The sequence below is a fragment of the Cylas formicarius genome, unplaced genomic scaffold (genome assembly GCF_029955315.1).
Source record: "Cylas formicarius isolate icCylForm1 unplaced genomic scaffold, icCylForm1.1 PGA_scaffold_9__14_contigs__length_23061073, whole genome shotgun sequence".
Taxonomy (NCBI): domain Eukaryota; kingdom Metazoa; phylum Arthropoda; class Insecta; order Coleoptera; family Brentidae; genus Cylas; species Cylas formicarius.
This window is the reverse complement of record NW_026844365.1, coordinates 15,098,398-15,124,407: the sequence shown is the minus strand read 5'-3', so window position 1 is coordinate 15,124,407 and position 26,010 is coordinate 15,098,398. Positions and strand designations below refer to the sequence as shown.

The 26,010-nt window shown below is 33.7% G+C and overlaps 3 protein-coding genes across 6 annotated transcripts in view; 1 reads left to right on the top strand and 2 right to left on the bottom strand.

The window, feature by feature from the left end:
• LOC132707000 (protein gone early) overlaps window positions 1-12,765 on the bottom strand; it is a 126,671-nt gene extending 113,906 nt beyond the window's left edge. The window contains exons 1-3 of one of the 4 annotated variants that reach the window (XM_060678611.1): window positions 11,564-12,765; window positions 8,595-9,005; window positions 1,055-1,190 (exon numbers count right to left, since the gene is read on the bottom strand). In XM_060678611.1, the coding sequence (XP_060534594.1) occupies window positions 1,055-1,190; window positions 8,595-8,930 (472 nt within the window). In that variant the 5' untranslated portion in view covers window positions 8,931-9,005; window positions 11,564-12,765. Of the gene's footprint in view, window positions 1-1,054; window positions 1,207-1,262; window positions 2,280-8,594; window positions 9,006-10,302; window positions 10,512-11,563 lie in introns of those variants that run through there. The other 3 variants (XM_060678612.1, XM_060678614.1, XM_060678613.1) reach the window with 3 other exon arrangements.
• A 142-nt stretch (window positions 12,766-12,907) lies between these two features.
• Window positions 12,908-14,059, bottom strand: LOC132707003 (nucleoside diphosphate kinase). The gene is made up of 3 exons (XM_060678617.1): window positions 13,734-14,059; window positions 13,395-13,601; window positions 12,908-13,223 (listed from the first exon to the last, which is right to left on the bottom strand). Exons 1-3 carry the CDS (start codon window positions 13,905-13,907, stop codon window positions 13,095-13,097), a joined length of 510 nt encoding a protein of 169 aa, XP_060534600.1. The 5' UTR covers window positions 13,908-14,059; the 3' UTR covers window positions 12,908-13,094.
• A 1,286-nt stretch (window positions 14,060-15,345) lies between these two features.
• The window catches only part of LOC132706999 (UDP-N-acetylglucosamine--peptide N-acetylglucosaminyltransferase 110 kDa subunit), a 68,587-nt gene continuing 57,922 nt past the window's right edge, over window positions 15,346-26,010 (top strand). Inside the window, exons 1-5 of the mRNA XM_060678608.1 lie at window positions 15,346-15,574; window positions 15,891-16,101; window positions 16,161-16,344; window positions 19,257-19,325; window positions 25,598-25,794. Of these exons, the coding sequence (XP_060534591.1) occupies window positions 15,463-15,574; window positions 15,891-16,101; window positions 16,161-16,344; window positions 19,257-19,325; window positions 25,598-25,794 (773 nt within the window). The 5' untranslated portion in view covers window positions 15,346-15,462. The remainder of the gene's footprint in view (window positions 15,575-15,890; window positions 16,102-16,160; window positions 16,345-19,256; window positions 19,326-25,597; window positions 25,795-26,010) is intronic.

Here is a 26,010-nt window from a genome sequence, read left to right as displayed (position 1 = left end):
CAAACGATCATCAAGTAAGGCGTAGATTCGTCGAATGGGCCCAAAACGAGATTGCCGTTGTTCCCGATTTTCATAAGCGAATTTTGTTTAACGATGAAGCGCACTTCTGGTTGAATGGTCAACAAACAAAACTGCCGCACTTGGAGCGAAGCTAACCTTCAAGTGTATGTCGAAACACCGTTACATCCAGAAAAACTAACTGTTTGGTGCGCTTTATGGGCTGGTGGAATCATTGGTCCGTACTTCTTCAAAAACGATGATGGCCAGAACGTCACAGTCAATGGTGATCGGTATAGAGCTATGATTACTAACTCTTTCATTCCTGAATTGAATAACCATGATAAGGCGGCACAACATGTCACACAGCTCGTGCAACAATCGATTTATTGAAAGACACGTTTGGTGACCGCCTAATTTTACGTTTTGGACCTGTGAATTGGCCTCCAAGATCTTATGATTTAACACCGCTAGACTGCTTTCTGTGGGGCTATGTAGTCATTGGTCCATGCGGATAAGCTACAAACGCTTGACCATTTGGAAGACAACATTCGCCGTGTTATTGCCGATATACGGCCACAAATATTGGAAAAAGTCATCGAAAATTGAACGTCCAGATTGGACTTTCATATAGTCATATGCCAGAAATCATATTTAAAATGTAATGCCACAAGATTTCGGGTAAATAAAATTCATGTCAATCGAATAATCCATCGTTGTTTTATTGCAACTTAAAGTTTAATACATTTACGCGGCCACTGTATGTCAGTATTTATGATTGGAAACCCACTTTGTGTTTTTTCCTATTAACAGAATCAACTGTATCTACTGCATGTAATTATTAATACTACATTTGCCAAACTTGAACAGCCTCATTACTCAATTATGCTTCGTAGTAGCGCCTGTATGTCAAATTTATCATCACATTATGAAAGATATAAGCCGAATTTTTAACTTTGTTTGACATTTGGAGTACTATATTTAATTTAATTTAATATTATTTTCAATTTTATTTGTTTCGAGCTTTTTTTTTAAAAATTAAAGACATATTAAATACCTTTTTTGACTAATTGTTGCTTTTGGTTCCAGACGCTGCGGTCGGCGGGTCTGCTGTGATTTTCGAGCCACCCGCCGCAAACGGCCCCCCACAAATCGCCGCACGGCGACACTGACCTATTAAGATTTTCGGAAAGCTGCAAAAAAGAATAACTATGGAAGAAAAATGTTTAGGAAATATCCGCGGTGATTATACAAAATTCGCTTACTTCAATCGCATAATAGTTTTTCTTCTAATGCCCTCTGGAATGGTTTGCTTTCGAAATAGAGGCTGTCAAACTTAGATATTTTTGAAAAAACAACTTTTTTTTTACTTATGTCGATACACATTGTCCTTAAAATCACACTAGTTTAAGAATAAAAAAAAACATTATTCTGCGTCACCAATTATCCCAAAAAGAAAATTACGTGTCCAGTCTGATTGATTTTGGAAGTTTAAAGCCCTGGAATATTCCATAAAATATATATAAAATATAAAATTATCAATTTTATACTTGCATTGTTGCGATGTTTAAAAATTTAGAAATCAGCAACGCTCGAGAAATAACAACGCTTATAGCTAGAAGCATTTAACGTTAATTATAAGCCATATAAATATGCTACCTACCATATTAAAAGCTTTTTCTTTTTCATTAAAACAGTGAAATTGTATTCAGTTAATTAAGCCCTTGATAAAACTAATAAGCCCTAAAAAAAATAAAATTTACGAGAAATAAGGGTTACTTAATAAGAATAGCAACTTATTTTTGAACTTAAATAAAGTTTAAAATTAACTAATTTACCCAATCCGCAAAATAACATGCGGACCCAATCGACTTCCCAGTTTTAACGTTTCTTAAAACATTTAGAACTGCGAACTGCTTTAACGATGCTAATAAAATGGGTGATTAAGTCGCTAACTGGAGTTTTGGGATGCATTTAGATACCCCGAAAATAAATTCTGTTTCTTAAGTAAGACTTTTCCTATATACCGAAATATAAATCCAAAAGTATTATCGTATTGAAGGTCAATTCAATATCCAACATAAAACACATACATACATTCTACTGTTAACCCGAAATGCACTGGCTTTATAGTGCAATTATACCTAAAACGTTCGTATGTACTGGGCCCCAATACCAAACCCGAAAAAATATGAAGAAATTTTTCAAGCTTATTTTTTTTGCATTTGGTGTTTGACGTTGCTTGAATTTCAACAAAACGCCAAAAACGACATCACGACACAAAAATGAAACCACAGATAAAAAAAAAAAACACGCAACGTCAAATATATATTTACCTGCCATACACGCATTTCCCTAAAATTAGTTTAAATAATGGCAGGTACGCAAATTTGTATGCAATTTTTCTATAAATTACGGTAATAATAAAGGCTAGGCAAATATAACGAATGACTGCGTTGTCTGGTAGAATTTTTAAATCTCTAAAATCTCAACGGAATATTATTTATTTAAGCTCGGACCAAAAATAACTAAACTCGAGTGCTTCATTTATATAAAACACAAGTACTACAAATCTCACTGTTGAAGAAGCAATTTCCAGTGTATAATGTAATATCCCTTTCGTGTTTTTTTCTTTTTTATACCCAACAACCTTACGTTTCTTAAAACAGAGTAGGTTTCGTTCCCAGACACCTAATATTGCTAAGGCACCCTAACATAGGTCACAACGCTTGGCAGCTGCCTTCAATCTTAGAGGACCACTTGGTGCCTTTGATACTGCCTAGCTGTCTGAACATGTGCACATCAGCATATTCTAGCACAGATCTCGAAAGCATGCACTGTCGCCTGGAAGATCGTGTCGGTATACCAAGTAGGTTTAAGTTTAAAGTAGTCAAATTCTGCGTCGCATTTACAAATCTCGTTTGACTACTTAATTCTGGCGTTTCTACTATTAGACAGGCGAAGAGCCAGTTCATTTTCAAACCCACCCGGTTATATATGTATATTGTATGTTTGTTTTGCTTTCCAACACGAATGTGATATTATGCGGCATATGTGCGCGGAAAATTGAAAACTATTTTCCTACGCCGCCATCCTAAAAGTAAAACTGGCTAAAACAAAATCGTCTGAATGTTGTTTATTATAGCATATGCAGTCTCAAATAAGGTTCGAAAAACGCAACAGAAAGTTGGAAACGAAAACGCAATTGCTGCTTGTGTAAATTTTTAACGAAATCGCGAACATACTCAAAAGCTTGGAGATCTCACCTATTAAGAAACTGTTGAACTGTATGCAATTGAATATCAAAAATGTTGGGACATTTTGTTAACAAGCATCGTACTAATCCATACTAGTAAGTTTTTTTTTCAAAATGGACTACTGGTAAGAACTGGTATAAGAACTTTACACCACAGGTAAATCTGTAATTTCTAATAAATTAAGTGTGGAGTCCCTATTAGATTATGGTATACTGGTATGATGAGGACGACACTGTCATCTAGACCATTTAAATGTAACATCCAAGGCTACATCCAACGAATCTTTTGTATATTTGAATTTAGAAGTTTGTATATAATAACTGCATGTAATTTACTCCATACAAATGAAAAACTAACAATTTTATTTGTCATAATTACAACACTAGAAGAAATTTAAATAATTTGTTTAATACTACATATTGCGCAAACAGTTAGGGAAAACATTTTGTATCATATATCGGCCCCAAATTGGATAATTTATGTAACATTAAAGAAAAAAAATGACGTACAAAATTGTTTAATAGTTATTTCGGATTGAATAAACTAATGTGTGGGTGTCTGTCTTCTGAATTATGGCTAAGTTAAACTCTTGTCAGTGAACTAATTACACTTTTCAAGTTATCTTATAGTTCTCGATATTAGTGTTTGGAGTACCTTACTTTTCTTTGTTTTTTGTTATATTTTTAATATAATGTATTGTTTTCTTCTTTTTTTTTTTCGATAGGGTTTCAATGTTTTCATTGGTGGGCGTCTGTCTTCTGAATTATGGCTAAGTTAAACTCTTGTCAGTGAACTAATTACACTTTTCAAGTTATCTTATAGTTCTCGATATTAGTATTTGGAGTACCTTACTTTTCTTTGTTTTTTGTTATATTTTTATTATAATGTATTGTTTTCTTCTCTTTTTTTCGATAGGGTTTCAATGTTTTCAAACCTTTTATTGCGGCCTGATTATTCCTTATTGTTATTAAAACTAATATCACGAGAGTAATCTGAACAATTAGGCACATACAGGTACATACCTAGGTGCCGGATTGGTCATAACGATGCGACGTTATAAATATAATATTATATTATATTATGATTATAAATATTTCAAAAAAACACCTCAGAGTTTACATACAGCATATTCGTATTTCGATTTTTTGAAGTGATTTAATAAAACATATAGACAATTACTTAAGTAAGAAAAAAAAAAGATAATTATTCTCTGCATGCTGTCATTTTAACGATATTATGACCATGCTGAGAAGAGCTTTTTTTTAAGCGAAAACCGTATATCGGATTGAAAAAAATCAAGAAATAATTTTTTTTTGGAAATGAATGGAGATTGTAAAAATAATTTTTATTTTAAGAGACAAAATAAAAATGTGAAATTCCGTACGCCCCCCACTGGCGTATTTAAAAAAAAAATTGGTACACTAAATAATGCCTCTTGATAACATACATATGTGCCAAATTTCATTAAAATATTAAAGGTATTAAAACAGTATATTTTATTGTTGAAAACTTTAGCACCCTGTATCTCAAAATTAAAGACGTTTAAGTATATTCATATGACATTTTCTTTTTAAAATGGTTCAAAAAATCGAGCTCTTAGTTATTGACATTCGATTAGAAAACACCCTGTATAGTCAAATGCATTCCTAGGAGTTTAGTGCCAAAGTAATGATGTCCTAGAAGGGGTTCTCTAAACTCTTGCCAATTTGACGAAATTTACACTAATTTTTCTCTTATTTTTGAATGAACCACCCTTATATAACCACATTACCGTGTTCAGCTATTGTCCCACTACTATTTTTGTTATGGTTTTGGTTTGTCCGATTGATTTTTTTCTGAAGTATTGATTGTTATTCATTAAATTTCACTTCACTAAAATTTTATTAATGACTTTGGTCATATTAAGGTCCGTTTTTATTATTACAAATACAGCGGATTAACAGGTATAGGAGATTATAAAAAAAAAGTTTTTTTAATTTTCTCCATTAGGTTGGCAACACTCCCATTAAAATTCAAAAACGGTGTCATTTTAATATTTCTCGATGTTCGATCTATATTGCCACGTTTTCATCAAGCATCCTGTTTATTTAATTTTTTCCAAGGTAAGGGAAATATAGATGCTTTGCTACTTTTCCATAGTGAAGTTTTTTTTTGACAATTTGTTTTCCAAGTACTTGGTAGTACCGCCCGACATTGGGCATATTGATTTATAGATGCGACACAGAATTCGTGCGATGCTTGTATGTAAATAGAAATTAAGGCAATATTTAATTTAATTTAACTTAACTACTACACTTATACTATTATTTCTTATCATCGTAGCTACTTTTTTTCAAAAAGGTTGTTATGAATTTGTTAACAGACAATTTTGTTAAAAATTATTAAGTAGGTAGTGTTTTTTTTTTAATAATTCTATATATTGTGAAGGACAGTAGTTGGTAATCAAAAGCTAGATACTTTCTTTTTGGTAGATATTTTATTTTTCACAACTTAACCAGTGCAGTGGCAACCTAATCAACCAAAATATTATTTGTTCATAGACAGTCAGTGGCACGCCACTGATTTATTTTTAAAAAAATGCCTTCATTTATGAGCAGATTTGATCTCTTCAATTTTTTTAGTCCGTCGCAAGGATTTCATTTAAAAAGAAAAACTAATTTCTCTGCATGGTGTCACTTAAAGATATTTTTATGACCATGCAGAGAAGAGGTTTTTATTTTTTAACCGAAAACCGAAATAAAAAAAATCACGAAATTAAACTTCTTTAGAAATGATTGGACACTGTAAGAATAATTTTTATTTTAAGAGAAATCAGTGGCGTACTATCAATATGTGCCAAAATAGACAGGTGCACACCCGCCCTTGGTGTATTTAAAAAAAATTGTGGTAAAGTCTGTTCATAGATATAAGAATGTGACTAACCGATACGAATTAAGGAAAGACACGGGCAAGCTGTAAGAATGAAATATGGCCGAACAGGTCCGTACTTTGCTTAGAATTTAATTATTTGGGGTTTTGTTAGGAAAGATACTAAACAATATTTATTTATTTATATATGTATTTATGTTTAAATATAAAATAAAATTACAAATTATTTGAATTACCTACTTAAATTACTTAAAATTGTTCGCATAATAGATCAGTATCATTATCGCTATCATCGCCTGTTCTAATTATTATTTGTTCTATATTATTTGCAATATGGATATACGATTGTTCTACTTTTTCTATATGTTTAACAGAATTTGCCCAACTTTGTGGAGGGATGTTAAAAACTTCGGTTTCTATAAACTTGAGGACATTGGAGTTAACACGGGGAAAAACATTGTTACGACGAATGCCAGATTTCAGTTGGTGCCAAACATGTTCAATGGGATTAAATATACAGTGGTAAGGTATTCCTTTTGTAGGTTCAAACTTTGTACAACCTCAATTAATTGCTTTTTGGTATAATCTTTGTGAAAATAAATGTCGTTATTATACATGTAGTTTTGGATTGTTGCTTTTGTGTCACATGAGGAAGGGGTTTTAGTCAACTGTCTACTGTGATAACTTGCATTGTCCATTACAATGACGATATTAGGAGGAATGCTTGGAATTAGTTTGTTTTTAAACCAACTTTCAAATAAATCAGCGGTGGTGTCTTCATGGTAATCCAGAGAAGAATCTTTAATATTTTTCGCAGACAGAGAAAGTCCATTTGGAATCCAACCATATTTAGAGCCAGCATGCCAAATACTTATTCTTTTACATCTTTTTGATGGCGCGTTTGTTTTACACTTATCATTTGAGTCAACCCAACCCTTTTCCGGGGTATCATAAGTGTCGAACCAGGTTTCATCCAAGTAAATAATTGGCCTTTGTTGTTCTCTGTAAATCCTAATGTTTTCTAGATATTAAAGTCGCCATTTGCGAATTCTAAAAGATTCCATTAAAACTTGCCTTTTGTCAATTTTTTTAAATCTAAAACTCATGTGTTGAATACACTTCCATAAGTTAGTTCTGCCACATTTAACACGGGTTTCATCTTTTTCAAACCTCCTAATTAAGATATCTATTATAGGCACGCTTTGTTCCTCGTATAACTGGTAAATTTTACGCCGTATTATATCTAGATCACTTTCATCTACACTTGAGAAAATGTCAGCATCGTTTCTTTTTTTCCTCGCTGAAATGGGATTATTCACAATTTTCTATACAGATTATGTTGAAATTTTCGTCAATGAGGTCGTTTCTTCTAAAGATGCTTGCTTGCTGGCACCACGTTCAATGAGAGTCAAATAAACACTGTTTATAGCTTCCTTAGTCTCAATAGAATAGTGTTTTCTACATTTGGGCGGGAGTGTCTCCTGAGATACACTAAACTCGCGCATATTTTGCATAATTCACACAGGATTCAACACACGCTGTATTACACACGAAATAAGAATGGTTACTAATAAAATTAAACTAAGTTGTATACCAAAGCAAAGAATATTAAACACAGGTAGGTATAAAATTATTTTCTATTGCGGACCATCAATTTTATCTGAATTTAAATTCTGAAACTTTAAGTAATAATCTTGTTGCATTGTATGTTAATGACCACCCTTGGATAATCCCATTCAAACGCAATTGGTCACTTTCTTATATCTATGAACAGACCATACACTAAATAATGCCTCTTGATACATCGCACATGTAGTGCATGTGTGGTGGGATATAACTGATATTAAAAAAATATATTTTATTTTTGAAAACTTTACCACTATGTATGTATATATAGAATGCCACAATTTTTTTTAAATACACCAGTGGTGGTCGTATGAAATTTCGATTAAAAAAATAAAAATCTCTTCTCTGCATGGTCATAATATCGATAATATGGCAACACGCAGAGAGTTGCCATTATTATTTCTTACTGAAGTAATTGCCTACCTGTTTTATTAAAATACTTCCAAAAATCGAAGTATGCATAGAAAGTACGCAAACTCTGAGGTGCATTTTTGAAATCTTTATAATTATTTCTTATAAATGTAGTAGGCTGTGTGTATTTTTGAAAACTTTACGACTCTGTATCTCAAAAGTTAACACGTTTTCTTGGATGATAAGAGATAATAGTTTTGGTTGGTTTGCAAAAATTCTAAAATATGTAGCATGTTAATATCTTTTAATTGCCAAGCTTTTACGTTAATGTTTATCTTTTGATTCTATGTAACATCTAAGAAAACATTTTTTAAAACAATGATAAACAAGGACATACTAGTGCACCACCCTGTATATTACAAGTTCTCTATATTCCCTTTCATGTCTAACAGCTTTGTAAATTGTAATAAAAAACGAATAGGGTGAAAAAATTACCTGAACCGAGGCCCTCAAACATGCCGGCTCCCTGCATATTGGATACTGAAAGCTGTGGGGTACCCTGGGCCAGGCGGCAGCCAACGCGATCACCACGATCACCAAAAGTATGCTCAATAGCACTACACCCCCGGCCACGAAGACACCCCGTCGCGATAGTCCGGTCCTGTCTTGTATCTGACTCACGTATCGTTCGAAAGTCTCCGATTTCCTGGTTTTCGTTACCGGATTATCCAGGCACGGGTCCGATTCAGTGGCGTCCGGGACACGATTATTGGACTTTAGCTCGGTACCACTTTCGAGGGCGCCGTTCTGGGTACCGTTCGTGTCGGGCATAGTTCTGGCACTAAACGGTCACATTAAGGGTAACGCGGGATGGGTTACATCGAAATACACATACGGAATTGGGGTCTGCAAAAAAAATATATATACATCTGAAATTAGCAAATAGCATTAAAAAAATAGTAAAAATGTTTTCTAAAAATGATGGTGGTGGTCCGTTTCAGTAATAACGTTGCGTATTGTTAAAAAGTACTAGACATCTGCTGACTAGTTGAAAAATTTTTGGATATTCTAGATAACTAAAATTCTGGAACTAAATAAATCTGCAACAGATCAAGTTGAAGAAAAAGAGAAAGAAAAGTACCATAATAACTTGTAATAGAACTAAAGATAAATTTCATTTTTTTCTATTAATATTAAATATAAATATATATAAATTAAGATAGGTCGTAAAGAAAAATGGATGAGTACTTAAATTAGTACAAAAGACCTTTGATGTGTCAAATAAAGGAGATGAGCTGTTTAATTTATTCAAAAATACATGTCCCCGAAAAGTAATAAATTCAATGAAAATGGTTACAACTCCCTCTTATAAATCCAGATTATGTATACCCAATAAATAATTCATGAGTTTTTTTTTCTCCTTTCAAGATAGGCGTTTATATTTTATTATTACGTATTGTTAATACATAAAACTCAGAAAGTGAATGGCAAATTTTGCCTAATATCAGTTTGAGGTTAGAATTCTCAAAAAAATTTATAACCGAGTGAAGCTTTAGTTTTATTGATATCTATAAATGTTAAACAAGCAGAAAACAAGTTAATGACATTTTCAAATTTAATTTCCAATTTAGATAAATAATAAAAAAAAATATTGACTACAATTCCAATGTTTCCATTCGATTAAGTTAAGTTAAAAACAAAACGAGGATTATCTTTTTATTTTTATTTATATGTTTATAACAAGATTTGTAAAACACGCGACACTTGTAACAATATTTGATAAGCCGGTCCCTATAAAAGTTAAGTCTGATAGATGAGGGATAGACAATTTAAAAATTCTCTCGATCTTTTTAGTGCTGTTAAACTTTTGTTGTTGTTTTCTCAAACATACAGGGCGCATATTGGTGTATTAAAAATAATGAAGAGCCTAATACCCCGGTTTAATGAGCCCCTTTGCAAACACCCATATGAAAAGTCAAAGTTGATCAAAGCAAGAAATGAACAAATAAAAACATTCGGATTTATATATACAGGTAAATTTAAGTATAATTTTTGATCTGACTTCTTGTTTCCTAAATTTTGTCGAACGTTTCAATAAATTTCTAAATCGCTGCAATCGACTTAAAATTCTCGTACAACAGATATTAATTCTAAAGATAAGAGATATATCGTAAGTACCCCTGACAACGTGTATTGTACCTACTTGTATGTACGTTGTAAACTAGATGGATGTTTCCTTTGCAACGTCGCGAATTTTTACGAAAACATGACCTAAATCACAACCTATTGACACTAACAAACCGCGTTTGGGACAAAAAATAACAACGCGTGTTTAGCCAACGGCTTTCACAAATTCAAAATGTGCCGGAGCGCCCAACGAACCGAAAAATATCCGAAAATAGACGCGTCTGTTTTAGTTATGATTTTGAAACGCTTTTAAGCCACTTATTGTCCTTATCGCGATCTAGATTTTAGTCCGGGGATTATTATTATTATTTATGCAACTTCAATCATGCCAGTTTGAGATACCTACGCAGGTTCCCCGCAGGTCCCCCAACCTCATGTAGATTAGTTTCAACTGGTAATAAAATTCCAGCTTGTATTGTTTTACCGAATTCGAATATTTATTAACTTAATGAAAACCGAAAAACTAAAATATGGTTCTTATTAATAGGAAAATGTCCACAAAATTTCAGGACTAATTTGTTCTTGTGGGTGAAACACTACAAAATTCTTCGAGAACTACAAAATATTAAAAAAATTACGTCATATCAGAACAGTCCGTGACCTCGTAAGAACAACCATTACAATCTGTATCGATAGGTTCCTATTTGCAATATATTCTATGGCCTGATATTCCGGAAAAGTTCGTCATAGTCTATGCCTTATCTGGTAGAATAAAATACGATCTACATTGTGAGCAAACATTAGGGCTTAGTCGGTGATAGTCCATTATAGTAAGTGTTTTGTTTATCAATATTCTTGGCGTGCACTAAACCTGTTATAACGAGATACATAACTTTTTTAAATCAAAATGTTAATAAAAATCCATATCTATGGAAAATAAAAACAAGGGAAAGTTTTCAACCCTGCGGGCCTGGTTGGGCAATTAATCTAAATATTTAAACAAATTGTTTCCTAACTGTATCTTAACTGGTGCTTTAATATAAATCGGCAACTGTAGTGTTCTCAATTCAGATCTATTGATTTTGTAAACAGAAAAGAAATCAATCCGAAATAAAAACATTATTATGTCAACTGATGCATGTATACCAAAGAATAGTTATAAAATTACGAAACGGCAAACGTAAACAAGATATATAACCTAAACCGACATAATAACATTGTCATTACCCATATAAAACACCAAAAAACATTGGAACACCTGTTGATTTCGAGTAAACAAAATTTTTCACTGGTGGGGGAATTTAAAATCGCCAAAGAAATTATAAATACTGGCTTACCTGTCCGATTTCGCTGATTTGAGCACAACTTTCCAATTCGCAAAGGTAAGCGGAATTGGTACATATGACAAATCACATGTTAAACACCGGAGGACACTCCGACGTCATTATTTTCGTAAAATTTACTTTTATTTCCTTATTTAAAAAAAATAATTAGAAGGCAAAATAAAATGTCTATTAAAAAATCTTTTGCCGGCTGTCGCCGTACACTTTAATGTTGATGCACTTTTACTTGGTGCCGTTGGTTTTTGTTTTGTTGAGCTACTGTTTGGATCCTTAGAACGAGTTCTTCCGGCTAAAGACTGGTTTACACAGAGCCGAAATTGCTGACGCGCCTCTGATAATCGCGCTCAGCTGGAACCTTTGGCAAGCATTTTTAAATGTTGAATATTAAACTTATAACTACGCATAGGTACCAAATGGTATAAAGTTGGAATTTGCAAACCTATTATAATAGCCAACAAATTAATATACATATTATTTATTCCAAAAAAAAAGCCAGAATGGCATGCCAATGTTTAATACTGTTTATTATGACTTTTATACTTGTGTATGTGTGCATTAGACCAAGAAATTGTTCCGCTACGTAATTCTAAGAAAGGAAGTTCAAATTACCTCTCGCGTGTTATGCAACCAAACATTTACGATTCATCTGGTTATTAATTTGGCTTTATTAAAAAACAATTCTACTGATTTTTTTACGTTATTGAGATGCAATTATGAGTTGCAAATTACCTCTTGTGTGTCAGGCAACCACACATTCACTATCGCTTCGATTATAAATTTGGCTTTATTAAAAAACAATTCCACGGATTTTTCAACATTACTCAGATGCAATTGTGGTTTGCATTAAAATATTTTTTCAAATTTTTCCACATATTTATAACACTTGTGTTTGTGTACATCAGTCCAAGAGAGTAAATTGTTCCGCTCCCTGAATTCTACGAAAGGAAGCTTAAATTACCTCTCGCATGTTATGCAACCACACATTCACTATCCGTCACGTTATTAATTTTGGTTTACTAAAAAACAATTCCATAGATTTTTCAATGTTACTCAGAAGTAATTAGGAGTTGCATAAACTGATATTTTTGGGAATTATTCCTTATATTTATAACAATTATGTCTATGTAAATTGTTCAGCTACCTTAATTCTACAAAACGAAATTCAAATTATCTTTTACCAGTTTATGTAATTGCGGGTTGCATAAATTTATTCTTTTTGCTGTTTTTCCATATATTGTATTGTATTGTTCTGCAAAGCCGTCCATTTAATTTCTAATCGAACTACATGTAGTCATTTGGTGTTTTCAAAAATAATAATTACAAACAAAAAAAAACAGAAACCAAAAAAAAGGAAATTTAATAATCTTGCAGTGTAAAAATAATGCAGCTGATATTACCAGGGTCACAAAAGGGTGAACAAAATTAAACCAATTTACAAAATATTTTGCAACCTAGCCTAATAGTTGTTTTTGACCTACACTTTACAAAAATGACAAAGTTGAAGGCTTTTGCTATAAAGAGCACATTAATCTTCGTACACCCACGGTTCTGTTGCTGGTCTCCAGTTTACCAGTTCCTTTTCATTGAACCACAGAGCGATCTCTTTTTTAGCTGACTCCACTGCGTCAGAACCATGGATGATGTTACGCCCAACCTGCAATATGATAAAACCTTATTGTTTACACTCTCCTTATACACACTGTTGCCATAAAATGTCTTAGACCTTTATCAGTGAAAAATCGTCAACAAGAAACTTCAGGTTTCAAATGTCTTAAGCATCATGTGAAAATTCAATAAACTAATTACTACATCCTCTAAAACATACTTGAACACAAAGATCGCCACGAATAGTGCCGGGCGCGCTGTCGGCTGGGTTGGTAGCACCTAGCAAAACCCTGCCAGTCTTTACAACATCCAAACCTTCCCAAACCATAGGCACAACTGGTCCGGAGCTCATGTATTTCACTAAACCAGGGAAAAAAGGCCTTCCAGCTAAATCTGCATAGTGTTGCTTCAGCAGCTCTTCAGAAGGCTACGAAACGTTAAAAAAAATAAATATTTTCACCCAATCAAGATGCCATGTCGCAGCCGGCTAGGATATGATATTTATAGGTTATGCAGCCATGTTTTTTTGAATATAAAATTTTCGTAATTCTTGACATACCCAAACGAATTTGAGAGCGACCAGCTTGAATCCTTTCTGTTCGAATTTCTTGATGATTTTGCCAACCAGGCCCCTTTGCACTCCGTCAGGTTTGACCATAATGAATGTCCTTTCGCGTGCTTCAGCCATCGCTCTCGAAAATAAAGAAAAAAATGCCAAAAGGGTACAAATCATACACCAAACCCCACGCAAATGAAAGGATCGATTAAAAACAGAACTGCACTGTAAAAATAGAACCCCGCCGACGTCAGCAACCACGAGATCGAAGTTCAAAAAGAAAAGGAAATGTTATAGAACCATTCGATCAAGCTAATCGCGTGCACTGCAAAGAAAAGAAATTGGCCTGTTAACGAACATGCTGCCAGCACATGTTCCTACGGGACAAGTAGGACAAAGAACGCCAATCACAATTTTTTGCCCAATGAGAAAATATAATTTTCTCCAAAATAAGTTATTCTTTTGTAAAACGATATCAGAAAACGATTGGACTTCACAATCCAGTGAAAAAATTGTACTCGAAGTATACAACCAATTATACGCTAGCCTAGTCTCACTTCTAACAAAAAAAAATATTTTGTTCAGGTGCAAACTTTGTTCATATTTTGAGGTGTGTTTTAATCAATTTTGTTAACGATTTTAAAATTTTTTCTAAAAAAATCATTCGGTTTATCTATTAGCACTTTTGTGAAGAAATATATTTTCAAAAGTGAGCTTATTATTAAAGATTACGGCGCTGTTAATTTTTTAGTGGCAGCGGCAGCTCATTTTTTTTATAAATACGTATGAAGCAGATATGTTAACTCCAAAAAAGTCTGAGTATTAGTTTATTAACTTTTATCACAGCGGCTGCTGCGTTTGAATTGTACTTTAGTTTCATACTGGTCATAATTTATTTTAAATCAAACGATGAGTTCTAAATTCTTACGTATTTATTTATACTCACCAAATAACCTATTAATACATATACATATATATTACAGAATCAAAGTCATGACTAAATTTAATAAATTTATAGATTTTGTTACCTGAAACACAATAAAAACGTTGTTTATTAGCCAAGATGAAATTTAAGTTCACTAAAAGCTGCACCGATCTAAACATTGTTGAATAAAAAGTGTTCAATTGAAAGCGAATAGCCGCGAACTTTGGAATTTACCACAACAAAGTCAAAGAACAGGCGATGTAAACCAATTTGCGGTCATATCGCTTTATTTATAACTTCGTACCCAATAAACACGATTAATTCAAATTTTAAATTTATAAACATATACAAATGTCCGACTTAAAAACAAAGATAATATTAATGTGGTGGCTAATATTTCTACAGATAACAAATTTTTTAACGTGATAATCGATGCCTTCGTGGGATTGCTATTTTTATGATTTGAAATATGAAAAATTGCGTGTTAGTCTTTTTCTAGTTTGTAAAAATTTCCATATAAATAAATTTTTTAAGCTATCGCAGATTATATGGCTTGCTATAAAATCGCAAAACGAAAAATTTCCAAATCAATCCAGCGGAAAATTCCCACAGTTTGACCAATGAAAACGGGTTATTTTGACAGATGCAGTTTCCGACAGTCCGTCTCTTTCTAATCCCCCCTTCTGTTTCGCCATTTATTATCACTTCCACTCTTCTACATCGATCCGTGTCGGTAACGTAGAGGTGAATTGTGTTCATCCTTTGTTGTAAATTTTGCGTTTTCAACCATTGACGGTTTATTTTAATATGCAGGGCCAATCGGTCTCTGTAAATAGTCAAAATCAAATCAACGGAACCCTACCTCTCGGCACACAAGTCATCCTGAAAATGAACGACGCGATTCCCATGAATTCGGTCGGTAAGTTGTCGGTAAAATGGCTTATTTTTAGACAAATCGTTTGGCTGTTGTTGCATTTTTTCGCCCCTTAGTTGTATCGGAATGGTCTTGGATATCCGGTAATATTTCGATACACCATTTTGCTCCTTGACATGGCGATCCCATAATATTGTTAGCCACCATACTTTTCCTTTGACCCAGGCAACACTAAGGTTATCTACTATGTGTTCACCGCTATGTCAAATGCAAGACATTTCAATTTTTACTTGCTAAGACAGTAGAGTGAAAGCTTTAACATCTATTTGGTATTCCCTACAAATTGCTATTCTAAACTTAGGCTTGTTGGAGCTGGCACATCGCGAATATCAAGCAGGAGATTATGAGAACGCCGAGAGACATTGCATGCAACTATGGAGACAAGATCAGACAAATACCGGGGTGCTGTTGCTGCTATCCAGTATTCATTTCCAGTGTCGAAGGTTGGAGAAGTCAGCACATTTCAGCACATTGGCCATTAAACAAAATCCCTTGTTGGCTGAAGCTTACAGGTAAAGCAAAAATTTTTTTAGTTTGTTAATTATATTTAGAGGATGCTGGTTCTTTGCAGCAATCTTGGTAATGTGTTCAAAGAACGCAACCAGTTGCAGGAAGCGTTGGACAATTATAGACATGCTGTTAGGTTAAAGCCAGATTTTATTGATGGGTACATCAATTTGGCCGCTGCCCTGGTAGCGGCTGGTGATATGGAGCAAGCTGTTCAAGCCTACATCACAGCTTTACAATACAACCCAGTAAGTGGTATTATTTTTTATTACATAATTCCTCTGCCAGTATTCCGTCCTTCCTTCCTTCCAGAAATTCCTTATTACCTTATTACTATATTTAATTGATGAATTTGAAACTAGGACTTCACAATACTACAATTGTCATCGAATAGAAAATCATAATGTAATATAATGATAAATCTTGAATCGCAATCATGGCACCAGTAATGGCAAAATAAAAATTTACTTATTAATAGCTCATTCTTTAAAAATATGTTAATTTTGGCACATGAAAATCATTAATAATGTCAGTGCAAGGGTTTTAGTTATATCAACGCAAAGTAAAAAAAAACAAAACTTAATAACTTTCATACTGATAGTAATATATCCAAAAGTAGCTAAAAAATATACCAAAAACCGTACCAATTTTTCTGGATATATATATGTACAGCTTTTTGAAAAATATATTACATGTATCTACTTTTGTTTTTCCTTTATTGGTTTGTTGGATAAATTTTTAAACCCATAAAAAATTAGGTTGGTTATAAATAACACTAAATTAGCAAGTCAACGCAGTGTTGGTTTTATTGTCAAGGTGAAATGTTGTGGCGGAAAGTTTGGAAAGCCTTCCGTTTTGCTGTAATCAATTGTTAATGGTTGTTGAAAAACAATTGTTCACTATTTTTGCGCAGTAACATCTAATGCTTTCATTTTTCCGCGACATTTCCTTATTGTTGAATTAATTCTTGGTTTGGTTTTTACCCGCCAACAGTTCTGGGAATGTTTTTTTTGACATTTGACAGGTGCCTTAATTTTTTCTATTTCGGAGAAAAACAACAAACAGAAATATGTCTTAGATATTTTTTTTGGATGATGTCATAAGAAAGTAAATAGAAAGGCCAAGTTCCAAACAAAGGAACAAGTTTGGTTGCCTACTTTTTGGGGTTAGAAATTTACGTTATTCTACTTATTAAAAGACCTGCTCTTGTATTTTTGTTTTAAGTGACAATTATTTTATCACAGATGGAATATTTTCACATTGCTTAACGCAAAAATTGTATTTACGAGACTAGAGTTTAGCCACGTCTGTTTTTTAGGTCCCCAAATAACTAGTAAAGAAAATTCAACGATTTTTGTATTCCCATTAGTGTTTTCAATAGATTAGCCAAAATATACCGCAGACCAATTTAAAAGTAGCCATCTTATTCTTAGTTTCATTAAAATATTTATTCTTTGTAAGGAGTTATGCATGGTCTAAAACTTGAAATAGAACCATCAGATATAAAATTTCTTGAATCATATCCAATATTCAGTGTGAGTTTAAAAAAAGGCAAGTTTGGTTTATAACGATATTGCATTTTTCGGAAAAAATGGGAATTAACAAATTTCAAAATTACCTTGCATCTCAAAAACGTCACAGTCAACATAAACAAAATCGACAGATCAATAGACTTTTCGGGATTCTCATAGATAAAAGATATGAATAGTTTTTCTTGCGCAATTTAAACAAACTGCTTCTACTGTGCTGCTCACGTGACTGGAGTGAAAACTAAACTTAACCGCCAAAATATGAATTTGCGGGAGTCGTCACAGGTTTACTTATTTTGTTTATATATCTTAAAACTTTGCACATACTTATGAAAACGCATTTTGTTGATATACTTCTATGTAATGTATGTAATAAAATTACCATTATTTTCAACAGTTATGATTTAAGTTATTTTGGATTCTAATGTGGTCGTTTTCTTGTATATAGCGGTCAGCAAAAGAAATTTATCGTCTAGATTCATGTATTAATGTAATTAAATAACATAGTTTCAGCAAACGGTCCAAAGCATATTGCCAATGTTTTAATGCATACTAAACTTTTGCTGCTGCAATTAGTTTTTGGATACATTTTTGCAAAGTAGCACGAATATACTCACTAAAATCGAAAACAATCAATCTATCGCTCTCTAACCCGTGACAAAAATACCGAGGGCGTCTGAAGTAGCCGGACTGACGTATTAAAGTGACATTTCAAAATGTTACAGTCATTTGCGCGGCATTTCTTTATTGTTTTTATTTTTGGTTAGATTTTGTTTCGAACATTGTTTTTATTGGTTTCTACTCGCCAACAGTTCTGGGGATGGATTTTTTTTGACAAGTGTTTGGATCATCTCAGATTACCTAAAGCCGTTACTTGCAATTTTTCCTATTTCGGAGTAAAACAACAAACAAAAATGAATCTTAGATATTTTTTTGGTGATGATGTTAAAGAAAGTAAATAGAAAGGCTAAATTACAAACGCAGGAACAAGTTCGGTTGCCTATCTCTTTGAGGTTAGAAATTCGTCGTTCCACTTATTAAAAGACCTTTTGTTTTAAGCAACGATTATTTTATCATAGATGGAACTACTTTTTCTGCTACTATTAGTTCTTGGGTACATTTTTGCAAAGTAGGACGAATACATTCACTAAAATCGAAAACAATCGATTGCATCTTGAATAACGTAACTGACGTCTTAAAGTAACACTTCAAAATGTTGTTACTGTCATTTGTTGCGACGCTAGCGAGAAGCGGCTGTAGCACACACTACAATACATTCGTTCTTCTTCTATTATCTTTGGAGATCAGACTCAATTTTGTTGTGTTAAAAATACATCGATAACATCATTTAGAAAGGGAAGGGGGTTGTATCACACACAAAACAACAATGTTGTTTTTTAAAAACAAAAAACTGAAGTTCTTTGCGATTGAACTTGAAAAAATTTTGTATGCACATCGAAAATTATTATATCATCAATACAATGACAAAAAATTTATTTTTATTTATTTATTTACAATATCTTACACATTGTTATAATATTATATTTGACAATATAGACGAATTCGTATCTATGGATAACTCTCATCCCTTGCCCCTCTATTTAACTTCCTACACAGTGCTTTTTTTGCAGGATCTCTACTGTGTTCGTAGCGATTTGGGTAACCTACTCAAAGCTTTAGGGCGTTTAGACGAAGCCAAGGTAAGTGTCGCTCGTAGGCGCTCGTCACCCGACACCAGTTACCCCCCGCAATCACCCGCATCCTCGCAATAGAAACATTTTTTTTGAACGGGTTTTAAAAAACATGTTTCCGATCCGATAAATGCAAGGGTTTCCGAATTAATCGTATTGGTTAGTATTTGGTTGGTATTTCGCGCAGTAAAAACAAATTTTGGCGCTTGGCGTAAAACCTTGGCGTAATCGTTTATTAGTTTGGTTCGTAGTGCGTAATTTTTGGGCTTCTCGGCAGAGACTTCGACGGCGCCTTGGCGTAAATTTTAACACGGTTAACAGTCTCTTTCAGGTGCGAACGTAGTGGCAAACAAAATTTTCGAAAAATCGGACGCAATTGTTTTTCGCTACGGCGTTTAAGTTTCAGGTGCTCGTTGGCGTAGGTTACACCCGGTCGGGATCGAGTCGAAATACAAACCAAATACGAATTTGAGAAAAGCTTTTGCATTTGCCGCGCGCTTTAATGGCGGAAATTTTCTCGGTGACGCGTCGATCGGTTTTCCATTATGCGTTCGAGTTTGATATCGAAATTGAACAAATCGAAATGTTCGGCGTTGTTTGAAAATTTTGTGCTCATTTCCTATCAATTTAACCCCCGTCCCCCCGCGCATGGCAGTCTGGAAATGTCTTTTGCCGATGTTTCACCAAACTCAGTTTGAGAATTGTGTTTGTTTTTTATTAAAAAAAAAACGATTTTAACAAAAAAAATTCTTGATCACTTTAAAATGTGTAGTGAAATAATTTCGCAATACATTTTTCTTAAAATAATAACTAAAGTCAATTTTATGTGGGCCAATTAAGCGTGCGACAAATTGCAGCAACAAATTGCAAGATTAAAAAAAAACTGCTAGCAATAAATGTGCATGTTGTTTGACATGTTGCAAGCCTCTAGTAATGAAAACGTGACTACCAAAATTAAACAGACAACCCGAATGTAAACAGAATTGTTAATTTCAATACTCGCCACTCCGCCAGTGAAATAACTTTTCCCTTTGTATCAGGACTTTAATTGCCAAATCAAAATAGTAATGAGACGATAATAACGTTGACGTAGGGGTGTTGGGTTGGTAACACAAAAGTCACTAGATTTGTCCCCAGAATTGCAATTCAAGCTTTTTGTGTCCTTTGTGGATAATTGCTTAACCATTTAACATTTTTCTCAAAGTTGGTACCAAGTTCACTTAATTTTGGTCTATATTGTACAGGGTGTTTCGTAATAAGATTCTGTAGGATGAATTCCTGTGACGATTTTAAACAAAAAAAGTTTATATCAATGTAGGTTCACAGCCCGTTTATTGTTGATATATACGGTGTGAAAATGCAAAAAAAAAATGTTTTTTTTTATTTTCACTGCTTTATATGTTTTGTTGAAAATGGTTTATCTCGTTTCGCCAGTGGCATTACAATGAATATTTTTAATGAAAAAAATATGCCACTGCTGTAGCATCAAACAATAGAATAAAAAAAAGATTCTTTTGGCAGCGTGAAAGAAAATGGTTGTTCTCAAGTTCATACTGCCCATTTGAGATTTTTGGGCTGAAAGCTTTTGTCGGACAATGGAAAGTCCAGAGGGCATTTTGCTTAAGAAATGAATCGCAATTTTGACCTCCACGAATGTAGAAAAATAATTTTCACTCGAGAAAAAGTAACTGCATTCCGGAAGCTTCTACCGTACAATCAACAAAATATCTAAAGTAGTTAGAAATTATGAATTACCCTGTATATTCGGTGTCGTTTTGTTTGAATAAATATTACTTATTATGTTTTGTGTTCTAGTGCCCCTAAAAAAAGTGTCACTAAAATAAATACAAAATTAACATATGACCACCCTTTTGCATTTCTTTTAGTTTTCGTAGATGACATGGAAGCGATTTGTTTCCTTTTCTAAGCGCCCAAAACAATTCATTTTTAATTATTGGGAATTATTTAATAGAGTTCGTGACCATTTATCATAGTGTGCTGTGCAATTATTTAATGACGCGACTAGTAAAGTGTATTTTAATGAAAATCAAAATGCAACGTACAATTTGATTAATTTTAAAAAATTGATTATTTAAGGGTGCGTTAGTGGGGGTGGTGTCTGACCTTAATCCTAACCTCTTTTCATTTCTAATTTTGATCCTTGATTAAAAAAACGCACAAGAACTAGCGTATTAAAAGGGTGGGTGTACAAAGCTGAAGGAAAATAATGGTTGAGAACTATTTTAAACTTTCCACTTCGGGCGGTTTTCGTTTTGGTGTTAACCGACGGCAAAGGCCCTTTTCATGCTACCGCCACCGCGTTGCCACGTTCCCCACCATATGCAAGTACATATATATATTAAAAAGCCGATGTTTTTGTTTCGTTTAATTTGAAATCAATACGACTGTGAGAATTTGTATTTTACTATACTCATGCTTATCGTTTGGTTGTTTGCCTATACAACGACAGGTTAAAACGAAATTCCAGCGATTCCAGCCGCAGTTGCCAAAGTTCTGTCTCTGTTGTGTGTCTAACGTAAACGGCGCGCCCAGTATATTAATGGGAGAGAGGTAAAGTACAAACAAAATTAACGGACGACAAGCAAGTGGACTGTGTGTCGTGTCCTTTTATTTAGACTTTATTTACATTTCGCATATTATTATTATTATTATTATATAGGACGGAAAATGTTCGCATATAGATTTCGGACGTCCCGGATTTTTTGTACATTATTGGCGCTTTGCCGCGTAGAGTTTTGGTATCGTTTTGGGCGCTCGGCGTAACGCAACGTCATATCATATCGGCGTAAATTACACGGTCGAAACGTCGCGAGCGCTTAGGCATAGCGTTTTGGCGTGTTGGCGTCGTCCGGTGGGGTGTTAATTTGGATTTGTCTTCGTTAATAATAATAAAATTAGTCCCGGATTGTTTTATTTTATATTCGTGGCAGTAAAGTACACATATTATGAAAGTATTATTTATTAATTATAGTGTACAACAACTAAAACGTTACTACTCATTTCTGGCGTACTCCACAATCGTGTTGCTATGTTTTTTTGTCGGATGTGAAGTCTTTGGGGGGCAACGTCACTTCATGGGAAGCGCCATCTATTACTTGGTCACTAAACTAATACAAATGGTCTAAAGAACCCTGTAGGACACATCTCCCGTTTTTACAATAATTCAATAAATTGTATTCTTCTTTTTTAAAAATTTATTTGTCTGTATTATTTCTTGTTTTTAATATCTTGTAGAAAACAGCTAACCCAACGAATACGTAATAAACAGCCCTTGTTAGTTTAAACACAATAACTTTAGTAGAATCTTGTCAGTTCAAGTCAACTTCAATTTTATTGTTCTACGAGTTAACAACGAAGAACTGCTTAATCGTAAAGCGGCTATAAGAAATATATACACTGGGTCCCACTTAAGAAATGTACAATGAAACTTGTTTTGCTTATTGCTTCAACTTAAAATCATGGCCAACAGAGAGAGAAGAAGACTGCATAAAACCTAACTATACTAATTTACTAAGTTCGAATACAGAATGCAGAATGTTTGTTTATGGCTCAATTTTGATAAAAGACACTAACGATTTTCTTAAAGTAAAATTTGATGATTTATGATGATGATGTATTTCCCTATTAAAGAGGATTTTTATTCTCATCTAATAAATGAATATAACAAAAATACTGTTTCCTTTGTAAAACCTAGTTTGCCATAGAGAAGCGAATGCCGCTGTTTTAAGATGATACTAAAAAATAAATGTCTCTTAAAAAGTCTTTTTTAACATTATTTTTGAAATTTGTACAATTTACAAGTATCAAACTCTTGACTGGAACCTTCGGCACTGCACTAACACACAATAACGCGTTTTACCACAAACCGAAACTCAATTCTACGTACTCGACGCGCGTTTCGCCAACCAAGTTGGCATCTTCAGGAGAAGATTAAGATTCAAAACTGAATCTTAATCTTCTCCTGAAGATGCCAACTTGGCTGGCGAAACGCGCGTTTCGGTTTGTGGTAAAACGCGTTATTGTGTATTATTTACAAGGTTTACAATATTTATTTATTTTTTAATTAAAAGCGATGGTCATTGGAGTAGTTACTTTTAGTCAGTCCTGAATACCAATCTCTTGTCATTTTCAATTTGAATTTTTTTTAAAGCTTTTCCGATTTAAAAACCTGTGTCAGTTAGAAATTTCTGTTTAGTAAGATCTATCCAGTAAAAAAGAATTATCAAAATTGGGCCATAAACAACCATTCTACAGGAATAATGCTTAAGCGAACTACATGGAAAATAGTATAGTCAGGTTTTATGTAATCCTAATTAAGAATTCATTGACACTTTGTTTTTAAAGAAATCCCTAATTGCCATTCTCGATATTTAACATTAAAAATTTGTCCCGGTCGGCCATGACTTTAGGTTGATGAAAAAAAACATAAGCTTCGAGTGCATTTTTTAGGCATCTATCCAGCAAAAAAAAGGTATCAAAATCAAACCGTAATCAAAAATTCTACAAACGATGTACAGCCTTAAGCAGGGCGCAAACGATATTTCAAACTCCCCGTGTTGAAATATTATAAAAGTTGGTATAGTTAGATTACAAGTACCCCTGAATAAGAATTCGTTGCCAATTAATTTTTTTTTTCAAATCCCTAATATTACTTCTCTCTTCTCTCTCTTTTGTTGAATAGTCCCAGGTGGTCATGACTTTAAGTTGATGCAGTAGGCAAAACAAGGTTTTAGATCATTTTTCAGAGATCTATTCAACAAAACAAAGATGATCAAAATTGATCCATAAACAAAGGTGTAAGTAAATCAATAATTACTAACGAGATTATTATTTATTACAACCAATTCGCACCAAAAATTTGGAATTATGAACAAAAATATTAATAAAAAAATATATAAACAAGAGAAAAATTCTAGTCATTTCGGAGGAAAGCGCATACATTTTATGACCGAATTACAAGGTTACTAAGCCATAACATAGTGTAGGCGGCGCTGTTGGCTAAAGTACTATCGAATTGGAAGCAGTTTGAGACAGTCCAGATGTCCAATAATTTAGACCGCAGGGAACACTGTATAATTTGTTAAATTATTATATATTTTCTTTAATCTGGGATTTTCCATAAAAAGAAATCAATCAAAAAATCAAGGGTCACCATTGCAGAAGATGTATTTTAAGAAATCTTTAATAGAGTTTTGAAGAACGTTTCTTTCCACGCCGTTAGAACAATACCGTACGTGTAAATTAAACTAACGATTGAGTTTTGAAAGAATTTTTTGTTGCAAGAAGCTTTTGCTTCGGAGCTTATGCTCAGTACAGCACCTATTTCCGTAATTGTTTGCGTGGCGAATGTATTGTAAAAAAGTCTATATGGTGTGTAACCGTGTATCCATTTTCATTTTCACCAAGTAGTGTTTATATGTAAACATTTTTTTACAAATTAATAAAATATAAGCGAACATAACCTCACTTGTACGCCCCGATTATCTCTCCTCCAATTCGATGCAATCGAGGCTGAAATGTTAGTTATTAGTCACTTTCTGTATACATCTCGTATACCACATTCCTGATTTAGCTTTTTTCCATGTATATCTCAAAAGTTTGACCTTATTAACATTAAAATTATTTATCTTTTAAAATTAAATATCACACCAGATGACACATTTATTACATTCATAAGGAGCCAGTTATGACATCACCTTTAGAATTTCCGTTAATCAGCAGAACCGCCGTTCCATTAGCGCTAATTACATTTATTGGAACGGAAATTTCCAGTAGATTGCTTGTCACGGGGACTTCTTTCTCTTGATATAAAATTTTGGTCTTGTTTCCATTTGGGGTCACTCTTTACTTATTAAGGTGACAAACGCCTATAGGAAGGAAGTCGTTCGAGTCGGTAACCTTAAGTTCTCGCCTATGGTGCGTAATATACTCTTTGATCCTTCGAGCCGGATCTCCAAAAAATGCTTTTTTTTACTACGGAGCGTCGGATAAATGGTATAAACCACACTTCAAATCCAAATTATCACTTCGTGTAGCAGATCGCGTTAATGCGTCAATCACCAGGCGTTAATGGCGAAAACTTGGCGATCAGACTGATAATCAGCGCACTGCGAAACACCCGAACTTGCGAATATTTCTGTAGAAATTTCGACTAACGTTTGCTCTTTTTTTTCTCTCTTTCTTTTTTGCTCTGTCCCAACCGGATCTGGCTCGCTCCGTTACCCATCCATGTCCCCCCGTTGTCCGATCCAATCCCGTAGGCTTGTTATTTGAAAGCGATCGAGACCAGGCCCGACTTCGCGGTCGCCTGGAGCAATCTGGGGTGCGTGTTCAACGCCCAGGGCGAGATATGGCTCGCCATTCACCATTTCGAGAAAGCCGTGGCCCTGGACCCGAACTTCTTGGACGCCTACATCAATTTGGGCAACGTGCTCAAAGAGGCCCGAATATTTGACCGGTGAGTGACTCTTTTGATTGTGTCCTTTATTATTTATGTCTAGTATCCAATCCTAAAATGTGTACAGCAAAAACAAACACCGTAAGTGTAGAAAACATGTTTTATAAATTTCCCTTTGGGATTTATGTCTTCACTAAATGTGAAAAATCAAATTGGAAGATGGTATGTAGAGTAATACGGAAAGTATAACGTTACGTGAATCTAATTTTAAGCTGA

What these genes read in the sequence shown, in the direction of transcription:
- LOC132707003 (XM_060678617.1), bottom strand. Translation starts at nt 13,907, where the DNA reads ATGATTTGTACCCTTTTGGCATTTTTTTCTTTATTTTCGAGAGCGATG. An exon ending in TCGCTCTCAAATTCGTTTGG is followed by an intron (nt 13,602 to 13,733) that starts GTATGTCAAGAA and finishes AACGTTTCGTAG; the next exon opens with CCTTCTGAAGAGCTGCTGAA. An exon ending in GTGGCGATCTTTGTGTTCAA is followed by an intron (nt 13,224 to 13,394) that starts GTATGTTTTAGA and finishes ATCATATTGCAG; the next exon opens with GTTGGGCGTAACATCATCCA.